Genomic DNA, 23,970 nt, shown 5'->3' with positions numbered 1-23,970 from the left:
CGCATGCAGGTGGTAACTGTGGGAAGCCTAAAAAGAAAAAAAAAAAGCAGATGTAATGTTTTTCAACCCCCTACAGCTACCAGCTGTGAGTTTGCTGCATGGACCACTGTGCTGCCAGTAAAAACGTAATTTTTGTTTTGACTGCTAAAATGACCTTTACAAACGAATGCGCGCACGCTTCGACGTATAGTCAGCACGATGTTCATCAAGACATACACCAAAACTCCGATTATTTATCCCCCCCCAAAAAAAAAAAAACAGAAAATGAGCACTTAGCTTATGTACACAAGATGAATGTGTCCTCTCGTAAGAACATGCAATCACGGCCCAAGATTTACAGTTTGTGGCTTCCGTGTAGACAGCAGTCGTATATTTGCGTTTCAACGAATATGGATTGCTATGACGATGATATATCATGAAACCTCAGAGGTCAAACGCAATCGGTTCCGAGACACTGCTTGTTGTTTCACCAGACGAAATAATGAACTGTTACTGGGTCGTACAAAGAAAACCATCAGTACTGTAACCAAACAGGCTATTTATTTATTTATATTGTATTTATTAAAAAAAAAAATTCAATTTATTTATTTGTATATATTTAATTGTATTTATTTGTGTTTAATTTTACATCATTTTTGGCCAAGCTTAAAATTTCACAAAGCAAGTTTGACTTTGGGGGGGGAACGTGCAGAACCGTGAATTACACTCCTTATTAATAACACATTTTTGCTTTAATAGTCTTATAGTGTCTCTAATTAAAAGCGGTATTAAGCCGAACTAGTGTCACACACACACAGACCTGGATACAGCGACAGGCACACACATAAATGAATCCCCTCATTAACACGCATCCTGCAGGCTGCCCTTGATTCATTTTGGCATCAACGGCATGTTAACACGCGCGTATATCGCGAGGCTATTCATTCTCGTTTGCGGCCTATAAATACGCTCGTGCCCTCCATATGGGGCACGTCCAGAAATAACCGCTAAGTAATAGAGAAGAGATTATAAGGCAAGATGGATGGCCGGACAAATGCATAATAAAGACAGAGAGGGAGTTAAAAGGTGGGATTACATCTACAGCGCTATGTCACCGGGGCAGGACTGGAGGTCAAGCGTGACGGAGGGAGGAAAGTAGAAATCTGGAAACATCTGGAGTGTGGTGGCATGGAATAGCACACAAACACAGTGGTGCTTCTACTTTTGTCTGCGTGTAAGTGATAAATGAGGTTAGCCAAAGAAGCTGCGCGCGACAACTATTCCCTCTTCTTTCTTTCCGAATGGAAACAATCCAGCGGCCATCACTTGCCAGCATCGAAAGGAAATAACAGCGTATTAATGATAAACATTACTTCATAATGGATTTTTTTCCCCCAGGTATCTGGACTTAAAGATTGAATTTAATATTTAATTTTATTCTTATTGTTTTTGCTTTAGTGCCTTATATTTAAAAACAAGTGCAATATTGGAAACATTTGTTTTATAGTTCAAGCCTCAAAACGGCCCCCTCGCATATGTAATTCCATTAAAAGTTATTCAAACACTTTTAAAACAATTTGTGTTTCAACATAAAAGAATTTAATATTTTTTTTGTATCAAGTCCTACTAAATAACAGGGAGGGTTCCATTGTTGTTGTTTTTTCTTGACAAGTTAGCGTGCAGCTTCTTTCTTCCGTTCACCATTATGGTTACGGTAATCGTTTCGTAAACAAGACGTTCTCTGCAAATTGAGCTCACATTTGAAAGCATAAAACAAGCTTAACGAGCGAGCAAACCTGATTTGTAACTTCAAATCGAATGGGGTAAAGTGTTCTTGGCACGTGTTGTTGTGTCAGACTCGAGTGAGTCATCCATCCTCCGTGTAGCACGTGGTGGAAATGTTGACTGCACATAGCATTTAAATCTGTGGATCAATCAAACCCATCATAGGCGATATGTTCCAGACTTCAACTGATTATCTTCATCGACTTGCATAGATGGTCCTCCCACAGTGCTTAGTTAATGCCTAGTAAACCATTTCAGAAGTGGCGTGGGGGGGACAATGCCCTCTCGGCCCCCCCTCTAGCTCCGCCAGTGCATTGTTGCTATCTACAACTTTTGCTTTGACCAGAACAAGTGGCCACTTAATCACTCACACACACACATAGTCCATACACATTCCCAAACACACACACACTAGTCTAATTGTTTCCCTTTGGAAACAAACACAATTGTGTTTGGCTGCGCAAACGGTCGTGACAGACAAAGAGACGCCGCGCTACGAAGACACGGCAACGGGTCAAACGGAGATAGCGTGATTGATGGCAGCCCGAAATGATAGAGGATGGCGGGGACAACAACACGCTTTGGCTTTCATCGCCTCCGACCTCGACGCGAGAGAGTGAGTGGCCGCGTCGGTTTCTACATCTCGACTCGCACGATACAATTATACCGTCTATTCCAACTTCCAAAAGACCATGTGACGTCTTCTCTGCAATCACCGCTCGACGCGGCAGTAACTCGTTCTTTTATTGAGAGAAGACTTATCATTAGAAGAAGAAAAAATAGGCAGCTTCCTGCTGAGTCTTTTGCTTCCAGAATCAACTGGACTGGCTTACATTACGTCTCCTGAAAACCAAATGAAAAACTCCCAATAAACAAAAAGCCAGCTAGCACGGAGTAGGCTGCAATTAGCACGCATTAAGGAGTGTTAGCGCAGGCAAACGATACTACACCCATGTCACAAAAGGCTTCGGGTTTCAGCGGCCGGGAATAACGCTGACCGCGGCGTGCCGTCACATACAGCAGCACGCTTACGCGTGACTCAGACAATGGAGCCAAGAGCAGGTTGAGAGGTAAACAAGTGTCGAGTTTCTCCATGCGTGTACAGTAAAGTGTTGTGTCGGTGACCAGAAATGCATTACACACACAAATGATGTCATATTGTCCAAAGAGTGATAAGGCCGTGGAGGGAAACTACGGAGAGGAAAAAAAATAAATAAATACAGACGCATCAGCGTGGCCCTTACAAAAAGTCTGCTTTTAATATTGCCCTATTTGTAATATCTAGTCTGACGACTTTATTTCATATCAACTTTGGGTATCTTGCAAAAAAAAAATTCCACTTGATTCATTTCCTTCATGAATAATGTGTCACAGCAGACTTCCTGCTCAGCATCAACCGAAGCCATATTGACGCCTAGATGTTTTTTCTTCATCAGTATTTTCTTAGAACTGAAACATGTAGAATGCTACTTTCCATTTTCAACCTATTCCTATCTCCGTATGATCCGCGGGGGCGTTTTGGTCAATACAGCGTGGAAGTTTTACACGGCCCAGACGTCTCCCGTGTGGGTAACACTTGCCGTCGGTTATTCTTAATACCCTCAAATCGATGCACGCATCAACCTGCGTGTGTTTATCATCACGCTGTGCTGACACTGCGGGCGGTCGAGCCACACGCGAACGCACACATGCGCTAACACTTGTGATATTTCATACTTTAATAGCCTCTCGTAGAAACCAAGACAAGTAAACACTTTGGGATGTGAACAACAACGCTGCAAAGTCTGCCCTTTAGTAACTCCGCTGAACTTTACCCCTCCACTTGTCCGACAATAAAAGTTGGATTGACTTACGATAAGGAGGACAATACACTCCTTTTTTTTTTTTTTTTTTTATATCCTTAACCCCGTAACCTTTTGGCTTATGTGTGAGATACACGCCCGAGCTCGCACGTACTATTTCCCGCGCTCGCACGTTTTTTTGTTTTTGTTTTTTTCCTCGCACGTACGTAATGATCCTCACCGAGATCCTAATGACGACATGCACGTACGCTTCCACGTGGAACTGCGGCGATTTGTTACACAAGGGATTGTTATTGCGCATATTATCGTCCGTAGGCTCGCGATAATGCATTCACACAAGCGAGCCCCGAGGGAGGAAAAACAAAACAGAAGTAGCAGTAGATGCGTCTCTAGTTGCCATGGTAACCCAAACTCACATGTCAACCCTTCTTTGAGCTTGACCAGAACAAGAAAAATGTATCGTTTTGAGATATTTGGTAGTCTTGCACTTCGGAAGTCCGCCATGTTTTATTTTATTTTTTGGTTGTTTTTGTTTTACATCGGTTCATTAAAATACCGCTTAAGATGTCAGTGGCCCAAAAAAAAAAAAGGAGCGCTGGCCTAAAGTGGGCATTAAAAGAGATATAAGATGCATTTATGGAAATGTTGCCCTTAATATTCCTGTTATGTTTCCACGTAAAAGGCGGCTGCATTAGCGCACTTCTAATAACAGACTAAAGATGCTCTAAGCCGTTGTCGTCGTTGTTTTGTGCGGCTGCTCTTAAGCCCCGCTTAGCCTACTGTTGGATGTCTGAAACGATGCTAGCTTACTAGCATGTGGGTCAGAGCATTACGCGGCAACTTTGACACTTTTATGTTTTTATCTCGTCTGATCTTTAAGGGGTCAGACGAGAACAATCGGAGCGCTTGGTCGTTTGAGCGCTAGCGGGTTTAAATAAGCAAGAGGCCTCATGGCTCAAACCCAAAGTGTTTACTCATGCGCCCCACCCAAACACGCACGCCACCCAACCCTCAGAGACCAACAACTTCTACAAATGTGTGTGTGTCCGCAAGAATCTTCTCAACGTGACGTGTCATGTGCAAGGCCTGACTTCTGGACACCCCTGGGATATATTTTAGTCATCCATGTCTGAACATAAAACTAATCTGATGACTTTTTTTTTTTTTTTGTCTGTCTCGATAGTCTTCTCCTCAGGCTTGATAATCTGCTTGGTAACGGCCAGCCGTTTCAGGGAGCGTCCAAAATAAATTTGACAGCGATCACGTTACCATTTACCCTCATATCACCCCTCTTCCTCGTCTTCATCTTTCCTCTCGTGCTAATTTTTACACGACTGGGGGGGAGAGAAAAAAAAAGCTACTTTTGAACGTACTGGCCAGTCAACTATTTTCACAGCACATTTGCAGCTCACGTAAATTCCCACCATTTAATGTCTTCCTTTTTACAATTCCCCAGACTTTTAGTTTCCCCCTGTGGACGCTGTAAAATATACGGCATAATTAAAATCACACACACTCTTAATTGGACCTTTCCCAGGTCCATTCATAATGTTTAACGTCACACCTCTCTGGGTTTGTATGCATCTCTGTGTGTCACTGAAGGCACAAGTGGGAAATTAAGGAAACCGGAACACAGTAAAAAGCACAGCGCTGTCTGGATACTGTGTGTGTGTCTGTGTCTGTGTATGTGTGTGTGTGTGGTGCACTCATTAGCCCATGCCCTCTAATGAGAGCCCCGGGAGGGGAGGGGGGGGGGGGTGATCACACCTATAGCTGGGGCCCATCTATGCCAGCCTGCTTGTAATTATAGCAACCAGTCCCAAGCACAGCACAGTGCATTAACTGGCTTCTCTCCGCTCTGTAATTAGAAATGTCAGAGCTGACCTATTGTTCGACTCGTCCAATCTTTTTTTTTTTTTTTTTCTTTCTCCCGTGTGGGATTTGAACCGACGACTGAATCCCCAGGCAATTATTTCCAGTGTGGTCACGCTGGCGTGGAGGCCAGTAAAGGCGTGCCACAGTGAAAATATGCGCCTCAAGAATATTGCAAATACAGCAACGGAGAAAGGTTGACATCTTTGACCGATCTAGTTTTGGATACAATGAAAAAAAAATTCACGGCAAACTTCTCAGAAAGAGGATCTTTTAGTTTCCTATTTACTTGCTTATTGGCAAACATAAGCACATGGTGGGATATTACAACCCTGAGATTGCTTGACTCAAGGGCTCTTCTTCACCCTGGAGGTTTACCGATTAATTTCACATTCATGCCGTCCTCCAAGGTTACTTTAATAAAATTCCAAGCCGGCTCTATTTTATTTCCTCCGATTTTAATACTAACAAAAAATGCGAGGTGGCTGAGCGGAGGCGGACGAAATTCATTTGAAAAGTTGACACTAAAAAATCCATATCGGTGCTGCGCGGTGGATTATGTGAGTGCTAAAGTCACTGAAGGTTTCTGGATGATTTTTAAAATCCTATTTTGGTGCAGCGAGTGGAAATAAACAGTAATATCTCGCTATGGTGACGCTCGTTGGACTTGACACTTTGTTGAGCCGTGTATCAAAACATCCAAATGCTATCGTTAAAATGTATTTATTTGTTGCCTATTCATTAAATAAGTGTTACAAAAAGAACACCATCGTCAAGCTACTGACGTCAAGCCACTCTAAAGTTTAACATCCCATGATCGGATTTCCTCTCACGCAGCCAGAAGAAGGGGCGGAAAGCACTCGCCAAACCATAAAATCATCAGTGCTAAAAGGTTCATCTTAATACTCCTTCCTGCCGAGGCTAGATGACAGAATATTGGATGGTCGGATGATCCGCCATGCTTGGCTGCTTCCCATAAGCTCGTTATAGCTGGACCCCCGGACCCACCTGCTGTCTGTAATTGGACAAGAGTTTCTTTGAGAAGCAAAGTAACCCGGCGCGGCGGTGTCCGTTAGCTTAGTCTTTGTTTAACCCAATGACCTGTCCTCCAGTGGTATCGACTTTAACCTGACCACCCTGAAGGTCGTGTAGGCTTGCATGCCTCCTCTGTATGGGCGTCGTCAACCAAAACACCCCCCAAGAAAAAAAAAAAAGTTTGTCGTCACATGAATAGGAAAAAAAGCCAATAATGGTTTCAGGACACGGCCGTGAAGAATGGAGGTCTGGCGCACATGGTTGAAATCATAGCCAAACATCTCGCACACACCCCATTTTTTATTTCATTTGTCATTCCCAACTTCTCATTCTTTGGCAGTTACAAGTATGATCCCGGGAAATCGCACAATGTGTCCCATTTTTTTTTTTTTTTTTTTTTTTTTAGGGGTGTAGTGAAAGGCACGAGGCCAACACATGGCGGCTTGCGAACTTGCTCCCTCGCTGACAGTCTAACATGATCCCACATCACACGAGAACATTCTGTTTGAATGAGGAGATCAGGACCTCCCTCTCTTTGTAACTAAAAGATGTTTAAAACAAAACAAAAAAAATCCTTCCCAATCCCCAAAGCCTCTTTTGCGCAGGTCTTTGTGCGTGTCATACTCAATCAACATTGAAGTGGCAAACGCTCCATTGTGCCGGAGGACGCCATCTGCGAGCAGTTTTGAGCTGGAGATGAGACCACCCTCTGAACTTTCTCTCCGTGCCTGTTTTAACTCCAAATGTGACCTTCCAATAGGCCATCACCTGCTGTCAGCAAGCAAGTGGATGCACGGCCTCCGCCTGTTTAGGACACTTGGATTATTTCAGTGGATGCCTGTCGATAAATCACTCAAGTTAAGTAGGCCTCCTAGTGTGTGTGGATGACCCTCAGATGATCAGGTTTGGAATATCCCACCCAAACATGTTGTACATACTGTACATCTGCAGTGGAAAACATTCAAACCCCTAGTAACTGTGTCTCATATTTTCCCAAGAAGTTAAAAATAAATCATACAAAAAGGTGAATATTAGTCAATTATCTTTTTTTTTTTTTCACCATAAACTCCAGAAATGCTTATTACGTCAATTATTTGGCTCTGCTAACACAAAGAGTGGTGAGCCTTGGTGTTAGCAGTTGGCGTCGTATGCTAACTAGCTAACATTTCCTTCCAAAAATTATACACATGAAGCTAGTTTGCTATTTGGTCATTTAGTTGGTACTCACAAAATTATTCAAAAATGCGAAATAATCCAAAATGGCGCAATGATAGCGCATTAGTTCTGTTTGAGTTAGTCTCTTTAGCAATTTTGTATGAGCTTTATGTAAGTAAACGTGGACATTACATCCAAATAGTGAAGTACATTTTTTGAGGGGGGCGTTTTTAGAAATGAGTCTAATAGTGCGTAGAGTTGTTCACAAAAGCTTTTCCGCCAGACATGAGTTGGGGAATCTGTTTTTAGAATCTCAGTGCAAGTCATTACAAGTTTAGAAAATCCATTAAAATTGCCTTTGTTCGGTTGCTCAACGTCTCACGATGTTATTGAGAAAAGTCTCAAATCATCATAGTAACCGGTCTTACAATAACACACACAAAATCTATTTGAAGATCATATTATATGTATACAGAAGGATAAGTTCTGATATTTGCCAGTCTCTTATTAGCTTTCGGAAGTATCATTTTTTTCTGTCTATCTTTATGCGATTGCTTTTCAAAGCAGTGGTAGTATTTGAAATCTTGTATAAGACGGCATAATAATCGTAGGTGTGTGGCTAAGAGGTCGAGTGTGGGTGGAATTGGCTGCTTGGATTAACTGGTGTCAGTTATTGCACGCACAAGTCAAGACAACAGGTAGTAATGATGACAAAAAAAAAAAAGACTGATGTATTTTATTTGTCCATTTGGTGCGTGAGTGTAAAGTGGTACAAGTGTGAGACTGAAATTGAGCATTTGTACAATTATGCAACAAATCTTGTCGATGCCAATGATTGAGGACAAATAAAGAACAGGAGGCTGTGATTTAAAACACACGCACACACAAAAGGGAAAATAAAAGCAAAGGCACAGAAATTATATTAGAAACTTTTACTAGCCCCAAAAAAACGCAATACAGTATAATAGGACGCACTTGTGCCACATATATCGATCGGAGCAGTTCCGAATCAATATTTATCTAATACGATGGCAATAAAATTGCAATAAAATACATCGTAGTCGCCAGAGAGGATGATTATTAGATGTAATAATGTGGACATATTGCTACGAGCTTGTTTGACTTTTGCTATATTAGTGACATTTATCTCACAAGCTCGCAGGCTAGCTAGCGACAATGCAGTTAGCAGTTCATTTAATTTCATGGAACAAATGTTCGTTTAGATTTTGTTCGCGTTTTGGTCAGGCCTCACTGACCCTGACTGGTAAAATGGGATTCGATCTCCAAGTGAGGTCGTTCCAAACTATATTTGGAAAGGGTCAAGTCATGTGTGCGTGCATTTGGAGAATGCTAGCATATCCATGACACACATTCATGCACTTTGCCCTTGCACCTGTAACATTTTAACCTCAGCAAGTGTGTGTGTAGATGTGTGTGGGCGTATACGCCATTAGCGCATTTAGCAGTGAGGGTTTTAACGTCTTGGCTGGTCCATGTGTTGATCCTTTGGGTCTATCCATAGAAACTGTTAGCATAGTTTACGTGTTTGTGGGTTGTTACCCTGGTGGATTAATGCATTCAAGTCTGACATAATGCAATTACCACATAGCTGAGCAACGTTTAAATAAACTTAAGGATTGGTTTTACCGCTAAGAGCAATTTATGAGTTCAGGTGCTGATGTTTTTGTGATTATGTCTGGACACCAGTTTGTGTTCCACTTCATTCCGATGGTGTCTCGGAGAGGTCAGGGGCCAGGGATTCGTTCGGGGTGGTCAAACGCTTCCACGACAAACTTGGAGGAAGTATTTTTCTGGCCGTGACCTTGAACACTGTGTTAATATCCTAATTAGAAACAGAAATTATACTATCATTGCCGTAAATTGGCTCGCACTGGTGCAAATATTGTAAATATTTTAACCGTTGCCACTGTTGTGATTTTTATCCGAACTGCGAATTAACATTGAATATAAATGTCCGAATTAATAGCGGGCTGAGTACAGAGCCTTGTGGCACACCCAGACATAATTGCTGAGCATGCTGATGATTTGCAATGAAACGAGAACGAATTTCGAATTTTTTTTATTTCGATTTTCATTTCACTTTGTGACGATCCTACCCATGTGCATCATTTCCTATTAAAATTCCAAACGTCTTTGTCAAATCTGCAGAGATGTCATGCGAGAATTGCCGACAGACGGCGTAAGCCATGCATATCATCGGCAACATATGCACGCGTACAGTCGCCATATCGAGATCCACGAGCAGCCCACGCACAACCGCGTAGGCCCCCTCTCGCACGCCGCTTCCCCCCATCGAGGTTATGTCGGTCCATCTGGGATCATTAGCGCTACGTAATGAATATAAGGCCGAGGCCAGGAGCATGTGTGGAGACGAGGGAACAACACAGACACAGAAAGATAAAAAGGACAATGGAAAGAAAGGATGAAGGAGGATAATGGATTTTTTTTTTCGCTTGACAAATGCACTGCCCGAAGTCGAAGAAATCGAGTCCGCACGGGAATGAATAAAACAATAGAGGCCGAAAAGGCAACAATCGCAATGTGAAAGTCGCCCGCGTGAGATGTACTTGGTATGTTCTGACCACCGAGCGAACAGAAGGAAAGGATGGAGCGACAGCAGAGACGACAGATGAGCCGAGAGAACAGACAGGAGGGGAAGAAGGAGAACAAATGACAGCCGAGCGCCGCAGTTAAATATTTCACTGGGAATTTGTTTCTGCTTTTGTGCCTTCCAGTATGTGCGTCTGTTGACGAGCCGGGTTAATGATTCCTTTGGTGAGAATAGTGAGACACTGTTAGCCCATCGGGGAGTGAGAGGGGGGGGGGGGGGGAGCTCATTTACCCCCGACGGTGAACAGACGCCATTTTTTTTTTCAGCTTTATCTACATGTGACTGTGTTGCATTGTTAGCCACAATTTTAGTGTCAAACTCAAAGCACAAGTCGTGTTTATTTATAGAGGTGGGAAGTGCAGATACTTTGTTGCCACACTAGAGTAAATTTTAGCCCAATTTGTTTTATATTTTTTTAAAGGAAGCACTTTCAGATATTAAAAGTGACAAATAGTAAATAAAAACTAATTAGCATGGAACCGCTAGGGTATGTTTTTAGCATTTAGCCTACTTGCACATTTGGAATTATTTGCCGGTGAGTTATTCATCCACTTTGGCACTTCCTTGTTCCAGGTTTGTTTGTTTCTCACCGTGAACACAATTTAGCATAAGTGTGCCTCACAGTGTGTGCGTAGAAGACCACCTGTATGTAGATGAATGTCTACGAGGTGGGGGGGGGGGGCAGAAGACGTGCGTGCCTTTGTGGTGCCAGAGAGGCAGCAGCTTGTCAGAGTGTGCCGCTATGAGCCGGGGGAGGGGGGGATAAAGGCAGAGCGCGTCGGGGTGACAAGCTGTCCATGTGAACATGAAACAATGCCAAGTGTTAACAAGACTAAGCTAGCGGTAATGGCGAAGATCAGCTGGACAAAAGAAATGCAATCTGTGGGTTAGCTGAGAGTCAATAGAAGCAGATTACGCTCCTTTCATCCCACATTCACGGCGTCCTTATGTTGATGTTCCATATGTCCTTTTTTTTTTTTTCCCCCAGTGACGCGAAAGGTCGTTCACGGGTGATTTGGAGGATGAAGACGTGGCACCAGGGCAACACGTGCGACGATGCGAGAAAACAAGAGTCGGAGACGTCATCAACAGGTCTCCTTTTTCTAAAATTAGAAAACACTCCCAGGTCCCGCCCATCCTTCATTTATCCTTGCAAGCAGCAGCCTGCTTTGGTCCCAAACGCTTTTTTTGTCTTTGTGAAGCTTCGGGGTGACACTCAGCCTTTCCACGTGTATTTTTAGCTCCGACAGCCCTTTGGCCATGCAATGTTTTCAAGCGTTCACTCCACCTCGATTTGCGTTTCTCTTGTCAGATACTCTCGTGTGTGTGAGTGTGAGTCATCTATTTTTGTGTTTTTGTTTTTCTCTCTGTGTGTTGTTTTTTTTTTCCCCAACTGCATCACTAAGGTAAAAAGGCCAAGCTACCTTATTTGTTTAAATCTCAACTCAAGATTTATCAAGGCGAAAAGAGTTTATTTTTCATTTTCTTGTTGTATTTAAAAGAACTCTCCATCTTCATCAAACATTTTTGTTTTCTTTCCTGTCAAGTGCATACCCAAAGCAACAGGGGAGCGCTGTGACCCCTGACCTTGAGGCCGTCTTAGCCAATCAGAAGCATATGTCCTTAAGGTAAGATAAGAACATGGGGGGGACTTGAGTAATCATATTCTTGAAGTTACTTCCGAAATATGAAGTCTTGTCAAATCAAACGACATATCTCATCAGTAAACGCCAACTTTTTAGTACTCAGCAATCTTATCCGATTAATCGGTAAAAGAAAAAAATCTGCGTCACTCATTTACAGTAAGACCGACGCGGCTCTGGTCACAGTGCCGAGAAGCGCGCTTGCGTGTCGGCTCTGCAGAACTAACACGGCAACACAAATCACGTGACAAGCATCAGCGTGTATGCACGATCTGCACCGAGGTATTCACGTAGGTCAACGACTATCCGCCTCATCGCCCAAAGCCATTTGGAGGCGCAGGTTTGACGGGTGGCGCGTGTAAGAAAAACAAATGTTGACAAAGTGGATCACAAAAGCTCGACTGGTAAACAAAAGTCCTTTTGAAATTGTTAAAAAAAAAAAACTCTCGCCCTCACGTTCACCTTTGAGATCAAAACAAAAGCAAAAGGTGTTTCGTACAAAAGCGGCACGCAATTTGCTTTCATTTCGTGTAGTAATTGTACGTTATGCAACTATGAAATCCCCAACACCTACCGCCGATTGCGTTGCTCGGATACAAATCCCCAGAGAATCAAAACAAGACAAGTTCTGGAAACTTTTACACACGGCAGTCTGATTTTTGTCACTGTTAAAAACATTTTGCGCGTGTGTGTGTTTTTTTTTTTTTTTTTTTTTTTATAGAGCCGAGCCGTTCAGTTACCCAGCAACCTTTTTGGCTTTGGATCTCCAGAACATTGCTCATCCATGACTGCGTACATGTGTGAAGGGAGATCCCCGCCGTCTAGGCAGAGGCGAGGTGTATTTGTGGGTGGTAAATGTCGAAACGATCCGGGCGGTGTGGTGTTCCGTTCCGGCCCTTCCGTGTGTCCGTCCGTGTGTGTGTGCGTGTGAGAGAGAACCGGGCGATCCAATTGCCGGTCGTCTGAACTCTGTGAGTCACTGGCTGGTTCTGGAGCTGCTGGAACTGTATTTGCATTTCACGCATGCCTCAGGTAATCAATATGCTAGTTTGGTGTTGAGATGGATTGGTTAGCTTTTATATTTGATTCCATTATGGATAAAAAAAAAAAAAAAAAAACAATTCAACCTTATTTTTTTATTGGACCAGAACACAAAATTGTGTCCCAGCTGCTCAGCGCCGTCACGAAAAGAAGCGCAGAATTTATACAGTAAATGTTCTTTCACACATCCTCCGAGGTACTTTACGACTCTTTAAGTTTTAGTCTCCTCTATTTCATACTTATGTGACACTTAAGAATGTTACCTAAAACATGGCCTGTCCGCTTCATTAAGGTTTTACGGTGATGCGCAGAAGATCTGGAACTCAACTCTGGAACAGATGATTTCAATTGTTTCTTATTGCAATTTTTTTTTCTAAATACCAACAAACGGGAAAGCGGAAAGTTTTCTGGGAGCGATTGTGTTTTCAGGTTTCGGTTTATTATTGTGGCAGGAGTTTGCTCTACATCATCCCTTTTTTTTTTTCTCATATTTTGCTCCCGTAATGGGATACGATTAGCTAAAATACCTTTACGTGCTAAACTTCATGTAGCTCTCGGTATGATACATTGCAGTTCACCGCTGTAATCTACTAGCATAATAAAAAAACATTGTTATGTAAATACTTCCTAGACGATGTCAAACAAATGAGCTAACAGCTAACAAAGTGTCTGTTGGCATTCTTCTCTTTCCTTAATTGACTACTTGTACCCGTATTTTTTACTCACTCGTCATTTTTTCCCGTCACCAGAGTGTAATAACTCCCTCGGTCGTGATTAACACCCCACTCAGTGTATGTGTGTGTGAGGGATCCTGTGTCAGAGTAGGCGAGCGTGTGTGTGCTTGCCCAGCCAAGCCTAAGGACAGACCCCCCCCCCCCCCTTTCCCAGTACCCTGATACACATGAAATACTCCTCCATGAACATACATGCCCCCCCCCCCCGCCTCCCCAGCCAGCTGACCCAGGCCGGGCTCCATCCTCGCCCCAGGGAAGTCTTCTCATGCCGGGGCCACAATTACACCACGGCCTGGACTTTATCCACTCCATCTGCGACCCTGTTTTCTACCGTCTGGGGGACGAGTGCCGAGCACGAGATCAAACTGATAAAAAAAAAAAAACGTAATAATTCTTGACTACCTGACAAAATGTAAACAGAGCACTAGCGTGCCTCGGCGGCTACAGTCTGGAACTAAATACACTTCTCGTGAGAGGGGTTCTCGTATAAGCAGTCGGGTTGACAGTGTGTTTTTGTAGATTAGTGCTTCAGTCCGTCACAAGAGAGGAGAGACGGGGGCAATTGTGTTACAACATGGCCGTATGATAGATGAGAATGTGTAGAAAGCAAATGGCGTGAGTCAGTGGGGAAATTAACAGATTGCAACAGTGGTGGGGAATAAATAGCAGGACTTGGAAAGCTGAATTTTTTGCCTATACCCGGGGTGTCTAGACTTTTGCAATTGAAGGCCACATGCTCAGGTACGACCCAAATGAGGATACGTGTATGAAATAAATCCAGCTGTCATTTGTTGAACAGAGTCCAGTTTTTGCTGCTTAAGTAGGTGAATGGCAAGCAATTAGATAGGTTTTGCATATTTTGAAGGTCAAAAAAGTATTTATCGTTGCAGTTGGGATGCTTTGAAGATGTTTTTTTTGTTCAGGCAGCTGATAAGTACCAGCACCTTAATAGGACTTTTGGTTTCAGGGTAACAACACGTACACACTTGACTGTTTGAACCAAACCTTTTTGTGGCAGTTTTTTTTTTTTTTACGTTTTACTGTCCATTTCTGTCTGGATATGTGATTTTACAAATGCATTTATACGTTTTGTAGGGGACTGCATTTTTCCCCAGCTGTATTTATGTTTCCATCCTATTCCACAGACTCTATGATGCAGCTAGCTGGTTTTAAATCATACCCACAATCTATTTTCAACGTTTTTCGTACAGTGATTGGGATTCCCCAAGTGTATTAGCATTTTTATTTTTTTTGGGTGGGGCAATTGCATGGTTTTTTTTGTTGTTGTTGACGTATTTAGGTTTCCATCATTTTTTGCCGCCTGCATGATGCACTTTACTATTTTTAACATCTGACGTCTTGTCGACTTTTTCACTACACTCTAATTCTACAACTCCTCATCGTTGTTTTTGTTTTTTTTCTCTTTCTCTTGCAGCAGCAGCTGGAGGGCGCGTCTGCACTTGCTCCTGGTGGTGGGCGGGGGCACGTACACAACTGCCTCTCTGTGATTGGCTACTTGTAGCTGAGGGGCGGGGTTACGAGTAGACAAAACAGACGGGAGTCGCGCTCCGGTAAACAGTCATTGAGTTTCCACTTGGAGCGTCAGACCTTCGACTACACTACAAGATTCCCGTTAATTATACAAAGGCTTTTTCAACTATGGATTTGGCGTGTGTGCTGTTTTTAATTCTGAGCGTCGGGGCTTGGTTCTCCAGCGCCGAGAGGCACAGCGTCTTCTGGAACACCTCCAATCCAAAGTAAGTTGCAACGTGCGTCCGTTGTAATGCTCTTTTATGTTCTTTGAAGATCTTGCATGTCTGTTAAGTTTCTTTTATGTCGCAAAGAACGCTCTTTTATTCGTTTTTGTTGTTTTTAAATCCGCATTAGTGGCATTTATTTAATAGAGAGCGTAAGTAGATCGGAGTTTTTTTCCTCCCAACAGACAGGTTCTGCAGCGCAATTGCTCAACGTAATAGCACTCAATGGATATTGCTAAAAGAAGCGTCACTAAGTGCCACATCTCGTGCACAAAATGCTGATTGCACTGCTTTGCCGTAGGGGGCAGAAATGTAATTCCAGCCGACTCACTCAATAGGATCGATGCGGCTTGACGTGGAGGGGTGCGATTTATTGAGCTTTCAGGGTACAGAGAAAGAAAGATGGATTTGATTTGGTTGAAATAGGATTGAGTCTAGCGTGGGGAAAATAATAAATAAAAGAGCAAGATCAAAAGCCATATAGGTCTGGAGTTGACCTTTGACATGGACCGACCTTAAAAGACAGACAACATGAGTGCCTGTATGAAAAGGGAAGGCTAGTGGAAAGTCACGAGTTGTTTTGAAAAGGTTCGCCTGAGTCACATAACACCTGAAGGGGTGGGGCCTCAGGTAAGTTTCCTGGAGGCTCAAATGGACTTTGCAACAATTCCCGTAAAGGTTTTATTGACGATTTCTATCAAATCCTATCTCGGTCCATAAATTTGCCACCACTGTTCTAAAATGGTCGTTAAATGTCACAAAACTAGAAATCCTACACCGTTTTTGCAGCATCAACACATAGATTGAACTTTGATGTTGACAATCCTCTTCATCTTAATCAATCGGTCACCTGTTGGAGGGATTGGCTAAATCCGTCAGCAGCCTTTGACTGCGCCGTGACTGTGGATAAGTGATGCTAATTGATTCTCCGTCCCGATTGTACAGCGAGTGATTTGTCTTTGGGATGAGGACGCCGAGCAGATGGCAGCAGTCTGTCCATTCATGTAGGCGACCGCGTGTGTGTGTTAAAGTGTCCACTAGTAATGATTTAGTGCGTGTGTGTGTGTTTCCCCATGACAGGTGGTGAGGCATGTTGTTCGCAGTCAGGTCGAGTCTTGTTCGTCATGTGACATGCCTCTTCTTGTTATTGCCAGAGTGGAACGGTGGCATTACCTAATAGAAAGCTTTGAATGATTGGAGATGAGTTGATTGCGAGCACGTCACAGTCAAATAAGGGAGCGGCGGTCAATCCGGGCATCGTCACGTAGATGTGTGAGACACACACACACACACTCTCGGGTGGCGAGAGTGGGCCCGGGCGGACTTCAATGTTAATATTAGCATCAGGCGGGCATTCCAACGCAGTCAGCTGTGAGTTTATGAGAACTTTGCTGACTTTTTTTTTTTTTTTTTTTCTAAACTCGAGACTCCTAAATCCCACCCCGCATATTCCCCTCGTTTGTGTCGGTCAGGACTCCGGGCGTGACGTCTGGCCGTGATTGCGGAGGCAGTCAGCGGGCGGGCCTGTCTGGACACGAGTTTAGCTTGAAGACGGCCAAACCAAAACAGCCCCTCCAGCCAGCTCTCCCCACTCCTTAACCCCCCCCCCCCTTTTTTTTTTTTTTTTATAGCCGGCCTGTCTACTCCTCGGGCCGTTTAATCCCGCCAGAAGGAGAGCGCACACTAACATAGATTACAGACGGTTTGTAATCTGACCATCTGACCCATAGACACAAAAACGATCATCTCACTGACTTGGCTCCGTGCTATTTTTTATCTGCTCCAGTGAGCCGGTGATGTAACGTTCTTTTTTTTTTTTTTTTTTAAACCCGTTTCATTACATTATGTTCCCCACAATCTATGAGGTAAAAATAGCCAGCGAGTAATAGTCCTTGCATAATCTCCGATATAGTTAATATACTTGGAAAGTAAATCCAGTACATCATTGTACTTTTCCCTTTCTGGGTAAACTGGAGATGCATGGAAAAAGCTTCTCCTAGTCTGCTTTTTGACCTAGCCCAGCAGCAAATAGCAAGAATACATGACTATAATCGGCAAAAAGTAGCAACAAAGCACTACTTTTGTCTAAATGAAGATCCTCGGCTATTTTTCAAAACACTATTATGTCCAAATGTAGCTCCTCAATAAAGTTCCTCTGCACCAATATGCAACCAGATGGTGGCAAAGCACCGCTTTTGTCTAAAGGAAACTCCTCAACTCACTTGAGCAGTGTCATTTGGCCCCTACCTAATAGTGAATGTCAAACAGTAAACAAGTTCACTTCGTAATAGATACCTTGGAGTCCAGTACATTAGTGTAGTATGTTGCTAATGACAGTAATGGAGTCATATGTCACCCCTTTTTTTTTTCCTGAGAGTATACATTAAAAAAATCAATAACAAGGCTAAGTTCTTGTTGGCCCATCAATCACTTGCAGCTCTGTGATTGTCCTCTCCTCCTTTCTGCTCTTCCTCTCACTTCCTTATCTGTGCTCCAGACTTCCTTCTTCTTCCTCCTCCATTTTTTTTTTTTCCACAGACCCCTCTCTGTTTTGGCCCTGGTATTTTTCCACTGGAGGTGGACAGGGCACCTCTCAACTCTCGACATTGTAGTATGTGTGGGCAGGCATGCGTCATATGTGTGTACTCTGCTCATTCACTGCATTTCACACATAGTTTTGCAAATCCAGCCTGTGGCCCACCATCGCCCCCTGAAGGACACTTTTAGCCACGTTGAGTGGCTAAAACCTCTAGTTTAATTAAATCAGGGATTTTTTTAAATGCAAACATCTTGCTGATTTTATGCCCCATTTAGCTTTTTGCTATTTATGTCTGACAGAATGTGAGAAAGGGGGGGGGTGAAAGGATTTAGGGGCCAGAGGGGAGGAGTTGAGGTCTGGGTGGAGGGTGAAACAGCGTGTTGAAAAATTAGCCTGGACCAAGAGCGCTGGTTTATTAAGTCAGCATTAAGAGACGGAACAACCCCGAGGTGAAGACGTGAGAGGGTTGGAGCTCATTTGTGAGAATAAAGCGAGGCAGGCCAAGGGAGGAGAGAGTGGACACTGATGGATGGATGGATGGATGGATGGATGGATGGATGGATGGATGGATGGATGGATGGATGCAGGGGGGGGGGGGTTTGAATGAAGGATTTGTTTATTCTGCAAATGTCAAAATGTACATAAAAGCACTGGGAAGAGCAGATAGTGAAGAGAATGAGGCGAAAGAATTGGGATGACAATTTGACGACATTTGTTTGATAGCAAATCAACAATATATTTGTATGATTTGTAGTAAATAAATTGTATATAAAAATATTAAATAAATATAAAAAATACGTTACTGCGAATCCACCGTCTTCAAGGACAGCTAACTTTTTTTTTTTATTTTGGCAGCAAAACTAGTCGAGCAAACTCCACTCCATGTTGTCGCAATCACTAAATTAACGCCACTTAAGTGACAGAACGAGTAATTATCCGTTAATCAGCGACAGTGTTATGAAAGTCAATAGGCTGTAAGCCAGTCATCCAACAGTGGAAGAACCACTGACAGCTCCTAAGGAGGTGGAAATCTGACTCACCCGACTGAATTAATAGGGTATTAAATGAGCACACCCGAGTACGGGTCCTTAGCGCTAAACTACCCAAACCGCAACCCCCCCCCCCCCCCCCCCCCCCCCCCCCCCCCAAAATGGCGGTGGAGGGGGTGCATCGAAGGTTCAGCTCTTTAGTGTTTCGATGTTGCTGACCGCGGGGTTTTTTTTTTTTGCGCGTACGAAACAGATACGTGTACTGCTGCTGCTGACTCGGGGGGCCCTGTCGGCGCGCGTGAGAAGCATAGCAACCGTGAACCCTGACCTTCTGACCCACGCGTTCCCCAGTGAAAGAGAATGTCAGTTGTTTGACACCCCCCCCCCCCCCCCCCCCCCCCCCGGACCAGCCAGTCAAGTGCTCCGGGGACAAATGGAAGCACTGTAGTACGGTCAGGGTGAAATGGAGAAAAGGGCGAAGTGGGGGGGAAAAAATGTGGCGGCAGAATGTGACAACGGTGAAACAAGCTGGTCCCTCGCTCTACAAATGTTACATCGGCGTGCAAACATTGCCTGGTGATGCAAAAAGCTCATTAGTGAGAATTGACCTACCTCTGCCGCAAAGCGTCGACCTTAATAAACAGATGTGTTCAGGAGCCCGCGGCATGAGTTGCCCTCAATTGTCACGTTGGCACCAGGCGCTAACGCTTGATTTCAGCAACATTGCTCCAACTTGGCACAATGTCCAAAGTTGCTCCAGCCAAAGCGGAATGCGTACGCTAACGGCTACATTTGCCAACGTAGCATAGCCACGTTAGCTAGTTTAACATAGCTTACGATGGCTCGTTAAAACGTATAGAATAGACTCAGTCCCCGGTTCACGTTCACGCACTTTATTCAAAAGCAGTAAGAAGAAGAAAAAAACGGTTAAAAAAAAAAAAAAAGACGCTTTTATTCACAAGGACACTACTCACTGGCTAACGGGCTAGCTAGTAAACAATCAGCTAACGCTACATGTTATGCCCCAGGCCCGGTGCCGCCTCTTAAATCTCAAGCCCAATTTAACAAAAACATGATCTGAACCTCACTTGTATGTTATTGCGTTGAATAATATAAAATCAATATAGCAAAGTCGTTCTTTGGCACTTTTTAACTGCAACCTTTGTGAAGTGTGCGCCTCTTCTCTCTTAATGAGACTAATGCGAGCCTTCAGAGCACCTTCCCATGAGAATCTCACGCAGGAAAACCTGGGCTAATTGGGTTTTTGCAACAACGCACACACACACACACACACACACATAAAATGCAGCTTCAGTATCACGTTAACGCGACTCTCACCCCCGTGAGAAGTGTCAGCCTGTGGCAAGCGAGAGACGAGAGAGCTTTGATGGGCCAGATGTAAAAGGGCGGGAATCACGGGAACATTTCATCCGATATTTTTCAAAAAACAAACGAAAAGCGCCAAAGCCGCAAATGCTCACAATACATCATCGTCAACATTTTCCGATTGTTGCGTCATTCCGATACGTTCCGAAACAAAAAAAAGTTTAATTGTGAGAAAAGCACGCTCATAAATTGAACACATCCGCCGCAATCACGGTAAAGTGAACGCTCCACAGGGGGGGGGGGTTAGGTGCCGAGGTTGGAGGGGCCCCCGGAGCCTTGAGGCCTGCACTCTCTATGGGGAGGGGAAGGCTATAATTACACTCGATTCATTTCTCCGCCCCTCCTTTTCTAGTCAACTCATCGGCCCCAGACCGCTTAACAGCTTTTAATTAGCTTGGCTATTGGAGGCGCCGAATAAAAGACGACTTTTTTTTTTCCCTCCCCCCTTAATGATAAATGGTGTTAATGGAATTGGCAACACTATCCATTTGCTCCGCTTTAGCCAAGCTGTGCTATAGAAACCAAACCTTTTTTGGGCCAATTAGTTGGTTAAAAAAAAAAAAATTCTAGTACTAAGAAAATGGCAGGACAGGTTTGTGTGATTGAAACAACAAAGATAAATATAACAGAAAGAAATAACAAGGCAGCATTTCATTCTTGTCAATATTTTGAATGTTTGTGGAATTGCGGGGGGGGGGGGGATGGGGCAAGCAACCTAACAAGTTTCGAATTGCGCTCGGCTAACAAAGCATGTTTTGACTGGCGGGTCACGGCTAACGCACACGTATGCACACATGCCGAGGCAGGAAGGAGGGGTTAAAGGCCCGTGATTGGAGCCACTCTGTCTGCTTAGGCCAGGGGGTCCGAGAAGGAGCCACAACAACAGGAGGCGGTTTTTGAGACGAGGGGGTAAAGAGGCACCACGTCCTGCGCTTTGATGCTAACAGGCGCGCAAACACCACACGGGAGTTGCTTTCCTTCACAAGCGCGTTTCAATTCAAATGAAAATCACACCTTGACTTTATTTTTTTTAGTGTTAGTTTTAGATCTTTTTTTTTTTTTTTTTTTTATTCGTATGGAGCTTTTGCATGGCTAAACATTAACAGTGAAATAATTAACCGCCAATCAAGTTAATATCTTTGACGTCTATAACCGTCAATGGCACTGAATGAGTTCAAATAAAGCCCCAAATATTTTTTTTTTTCTTCCATTTTTAGTTTGAATAATTTCATTAGCTTTGATTAACTACAGTAAAGCCTCTGTTGAGGCGCAACCTTCGCGACGACCAAGTGGAGACGGCGGCGAGGCTTGAAAAGAGTCGTAAAACCCTAAAGGAAGGATGAAGATGAAAAGAGAGCAGGAGGGCGTCAGTTTGACTCGACCCCGCCCCCTTTGTCTCCGTCTTTGAAGGAGCAAAGTGGGGAAAAAACAGTTTCAAAAAAAAAAAAAGTGTCTGTGTGTTTGTTTTGTTTTTAAACCCAAAGTGTTTGGCGCGAATAAATGTCAGTGTGTGAGCGTAACGGCGCCAAGGCCAAAACAAGTCCGACCTGACTTTGAAATTGTCACACTAATTTGCGCTTTCTATAACAAAGCTGAACTTACACAAACACTCGCAGCAGATGCTAAGCAGGCGCGCGTCGGGATTCCGACACGCGTGTTTAAACCTCGTCATTAGTGTCAACGCGCTTGCTTGCAATCAAAACATTGGTGAGGCCCTCCGTCATTAAACGCGCTCCTCTCACCCCTCCCTCAGCTTCCTGTGGGACGACTACACGGTGGAAGTCCGCATCAACGACTACCTGGACATCATCTGCCCGCACTACAGCCACGGCGAGGTTCCGCCGCATTTAGCCGAGCGCTACGTACTCTACATGGTGGACAAGGACGACTACGACGTGTGCAAGCCGCGCTCTTTCGACCAGCTCCGCTGGGAGTGCTCGCGACCCTTCGCCCCCCACGCCCCCGAGAAGTTCTCCGAGAAGTTCCAACGCTTCACCCCCTTCACCCTGGGCAAGGAGTTCAGTCAAGGAGAGAGCTATTATTATATCTGTAAGTATTTGTACCTGAAGTGTTCCTCAAATTCTAAAAAATGTTGGGAGGTTGAAAATATAATTGCGTGCGCTCTCCCCATCAGCCAAGCCAATCCATCATCACGGCCAGGATTGCCTGAGGCTCAAAGTGGACGTGGCCGGAAAGAAAGGCGCGGGAAAGACTCAGACGGGAAAGTCCAAGGCAGAGACGGGGGAGAAGATCTCGGACCCGGCGAAAGCCAAGTTCGTCTCTTCCGGCGGAGTTCACAACCTGTCCAATCGTCTCCCAGCAGGTGAGGCATCCATCAGTAGACGGTCGCTTTATTATTATTTTTTTTTCCCACACACTCACTTTTTGTTTCTCTCCTGTTCCCAGACGACCCGACGGCCATGGAGCCCAATGTCCAGAGAAGCGTTGGAAATTCAGGAACGCGGCCCGTCTGCTTCTCGCTCTCCTTGACGCTCCTTCCCGTTTTGTTAGCGGCGATGCTACACTGAAAAAAAAACATTGCAAAGAAGCCCAGTGCCGGTCACCGGGGTCATGGACACTTTTTTTTTTTTTTTATAACTAATACAGAGCTTTTATACAAAGACAAAGCTGTGAGTGTGTGTGTTGTGAATGTGGAGTGTTGATCACTCCGAAGAAAATGACCTCCATTTTGTTTTGTTTTTTGTTTTTGTACTATGATGAGCATGAAGCAGCATTTTCCGTTCTGAGCAATTTGTTATTGATGTTTTCATACCACTTTGTTGTAGGTACACGTCCAGTCCCTGCGTCAGTGGCTAAGTGGCGGCCGACGTTTTGTTTTTGGTGCCGTTATTGTGGAGCACTCGCAAGCCTCAAGTCAGCATACCACTTTTCGCGCGTTATTCATTCAGGGACGACATCAAACACATTCGGGTTCAATACGCTGACCATTTGAAAATTGTTTTTATTCGATGTTTTGTCATTTCATTCCTCATTCTCCAATTTATACCACCCTGAAAGTAACTCTAAATACTGCAGCGATATTAAAATAACAGTAGTGTAGTAGGTCTAAGTGTTCTTGGGGAAAAAAAATGTCCTGCACAATTTGAACTGTGAAGAAAAATGGGAACTTTGAGGGGAAAAAAAAAACTGGACCACTCTACTGGAACATCCAAAATGAACTAATGATATGAGAACATTTTAAAAATGGTCAAAAGAGTGCAATGTTGTTTAGTCAGTCTTGTCTTGGTACATGCTTGCAGATGCCCGATGCTTGCCTCCCCCCTCCCTGACTTGTCAAGCCTCAAACTGAAGGGACTTTTTGAAAACATACACTGTACAGTCATTTTCTACCTGTTTATATGTACATTTGTACATAGGAAAAAAACTAAGATATTGTTGAAAGATGTGAAAACTTCATGGAATAAACAAAAGTGTTGTAATATAAATCCTGTCTTGTTGGTTTTTATTTTTTTTTTTATCTCATTTTGGCAAATGGCAAAGCTATCCCCCGACGAAACGTTCCAAGCCCACCCACAGGTCTTTCCCAACTTCTCCCGGCCTCGGGCTTTTCCACGACTTTCATCCCGTGTGTCGGCAGTTTGCTCTGGCTCCCGTTTCACA

At 43.9% G+C, this 23,970-nt stretch overlaps 1 protein-coding gene across 2 annotated transcripts in view; it reads left to right on the top strand.

Moving 5' to 3' along the window:
• Positions 1-23,795, top strand: part of efna1b (ephrin-A1b) — a 32,661-nt gene extending 8,866 nt beyond the window's left edge. The window contains exons 5-10 of one of the 2 annotated variants that reach the window (XM_085917697.1): positions 11,249-11,352; positions 11,808-11,888; positions 15,117-15,435; positions 22,103-22,398; positions 22,484-22,672; positions 22,756-23,795. In XM_085917697.1, coding sequence (XP_085773823.1) covers positions 15,338-15,435; positions 22,103-22,398; positions 22,484-22,672; positions 22,756-22,877 — 705 coding nt within the window. In that variant the 5' untranslated portion in view covers positions 11,249-11,352; positions 11,808-11,888; positions 15,117-15,337 and the 3' untranslated portion in view covers positions 22,878-23,795. Of the gene's footprint in view, positions 1-11,248; positions 11,353-11,807; positions 11,889-15,113; positions 15,436-22,102; positions 22,399-22,483; positions 22,673-22,755 lie in introns of both variants that reach the window. The other variant, XM_085917696.1, reaches the window with a different exon arrangement.
• The last annotated feature ends 175 nt before the right edge of the window (positions 23,796-23,970 follow it).

This window comes from Syngnathus leptorhynchus, chromosome 8 (assembly GCF_054491065.1).
Source record: "Syngnathus leptorhynchus isolate UIUO chromosome 8, UIUO_Slep, whole genome shotgun sequence".
NCBI lineage: Eukaryota > Metazoa > Chordata > Actinopteri > Syngnathiformes > Syngnathidae > Syngnathus > Syngnathus leptorhynchus.
The sequence above is the reverse complement of the archived record's forward strand: the minus strand, read 5'-3'. Positions and strand labels throughout refer to the sequence as shown.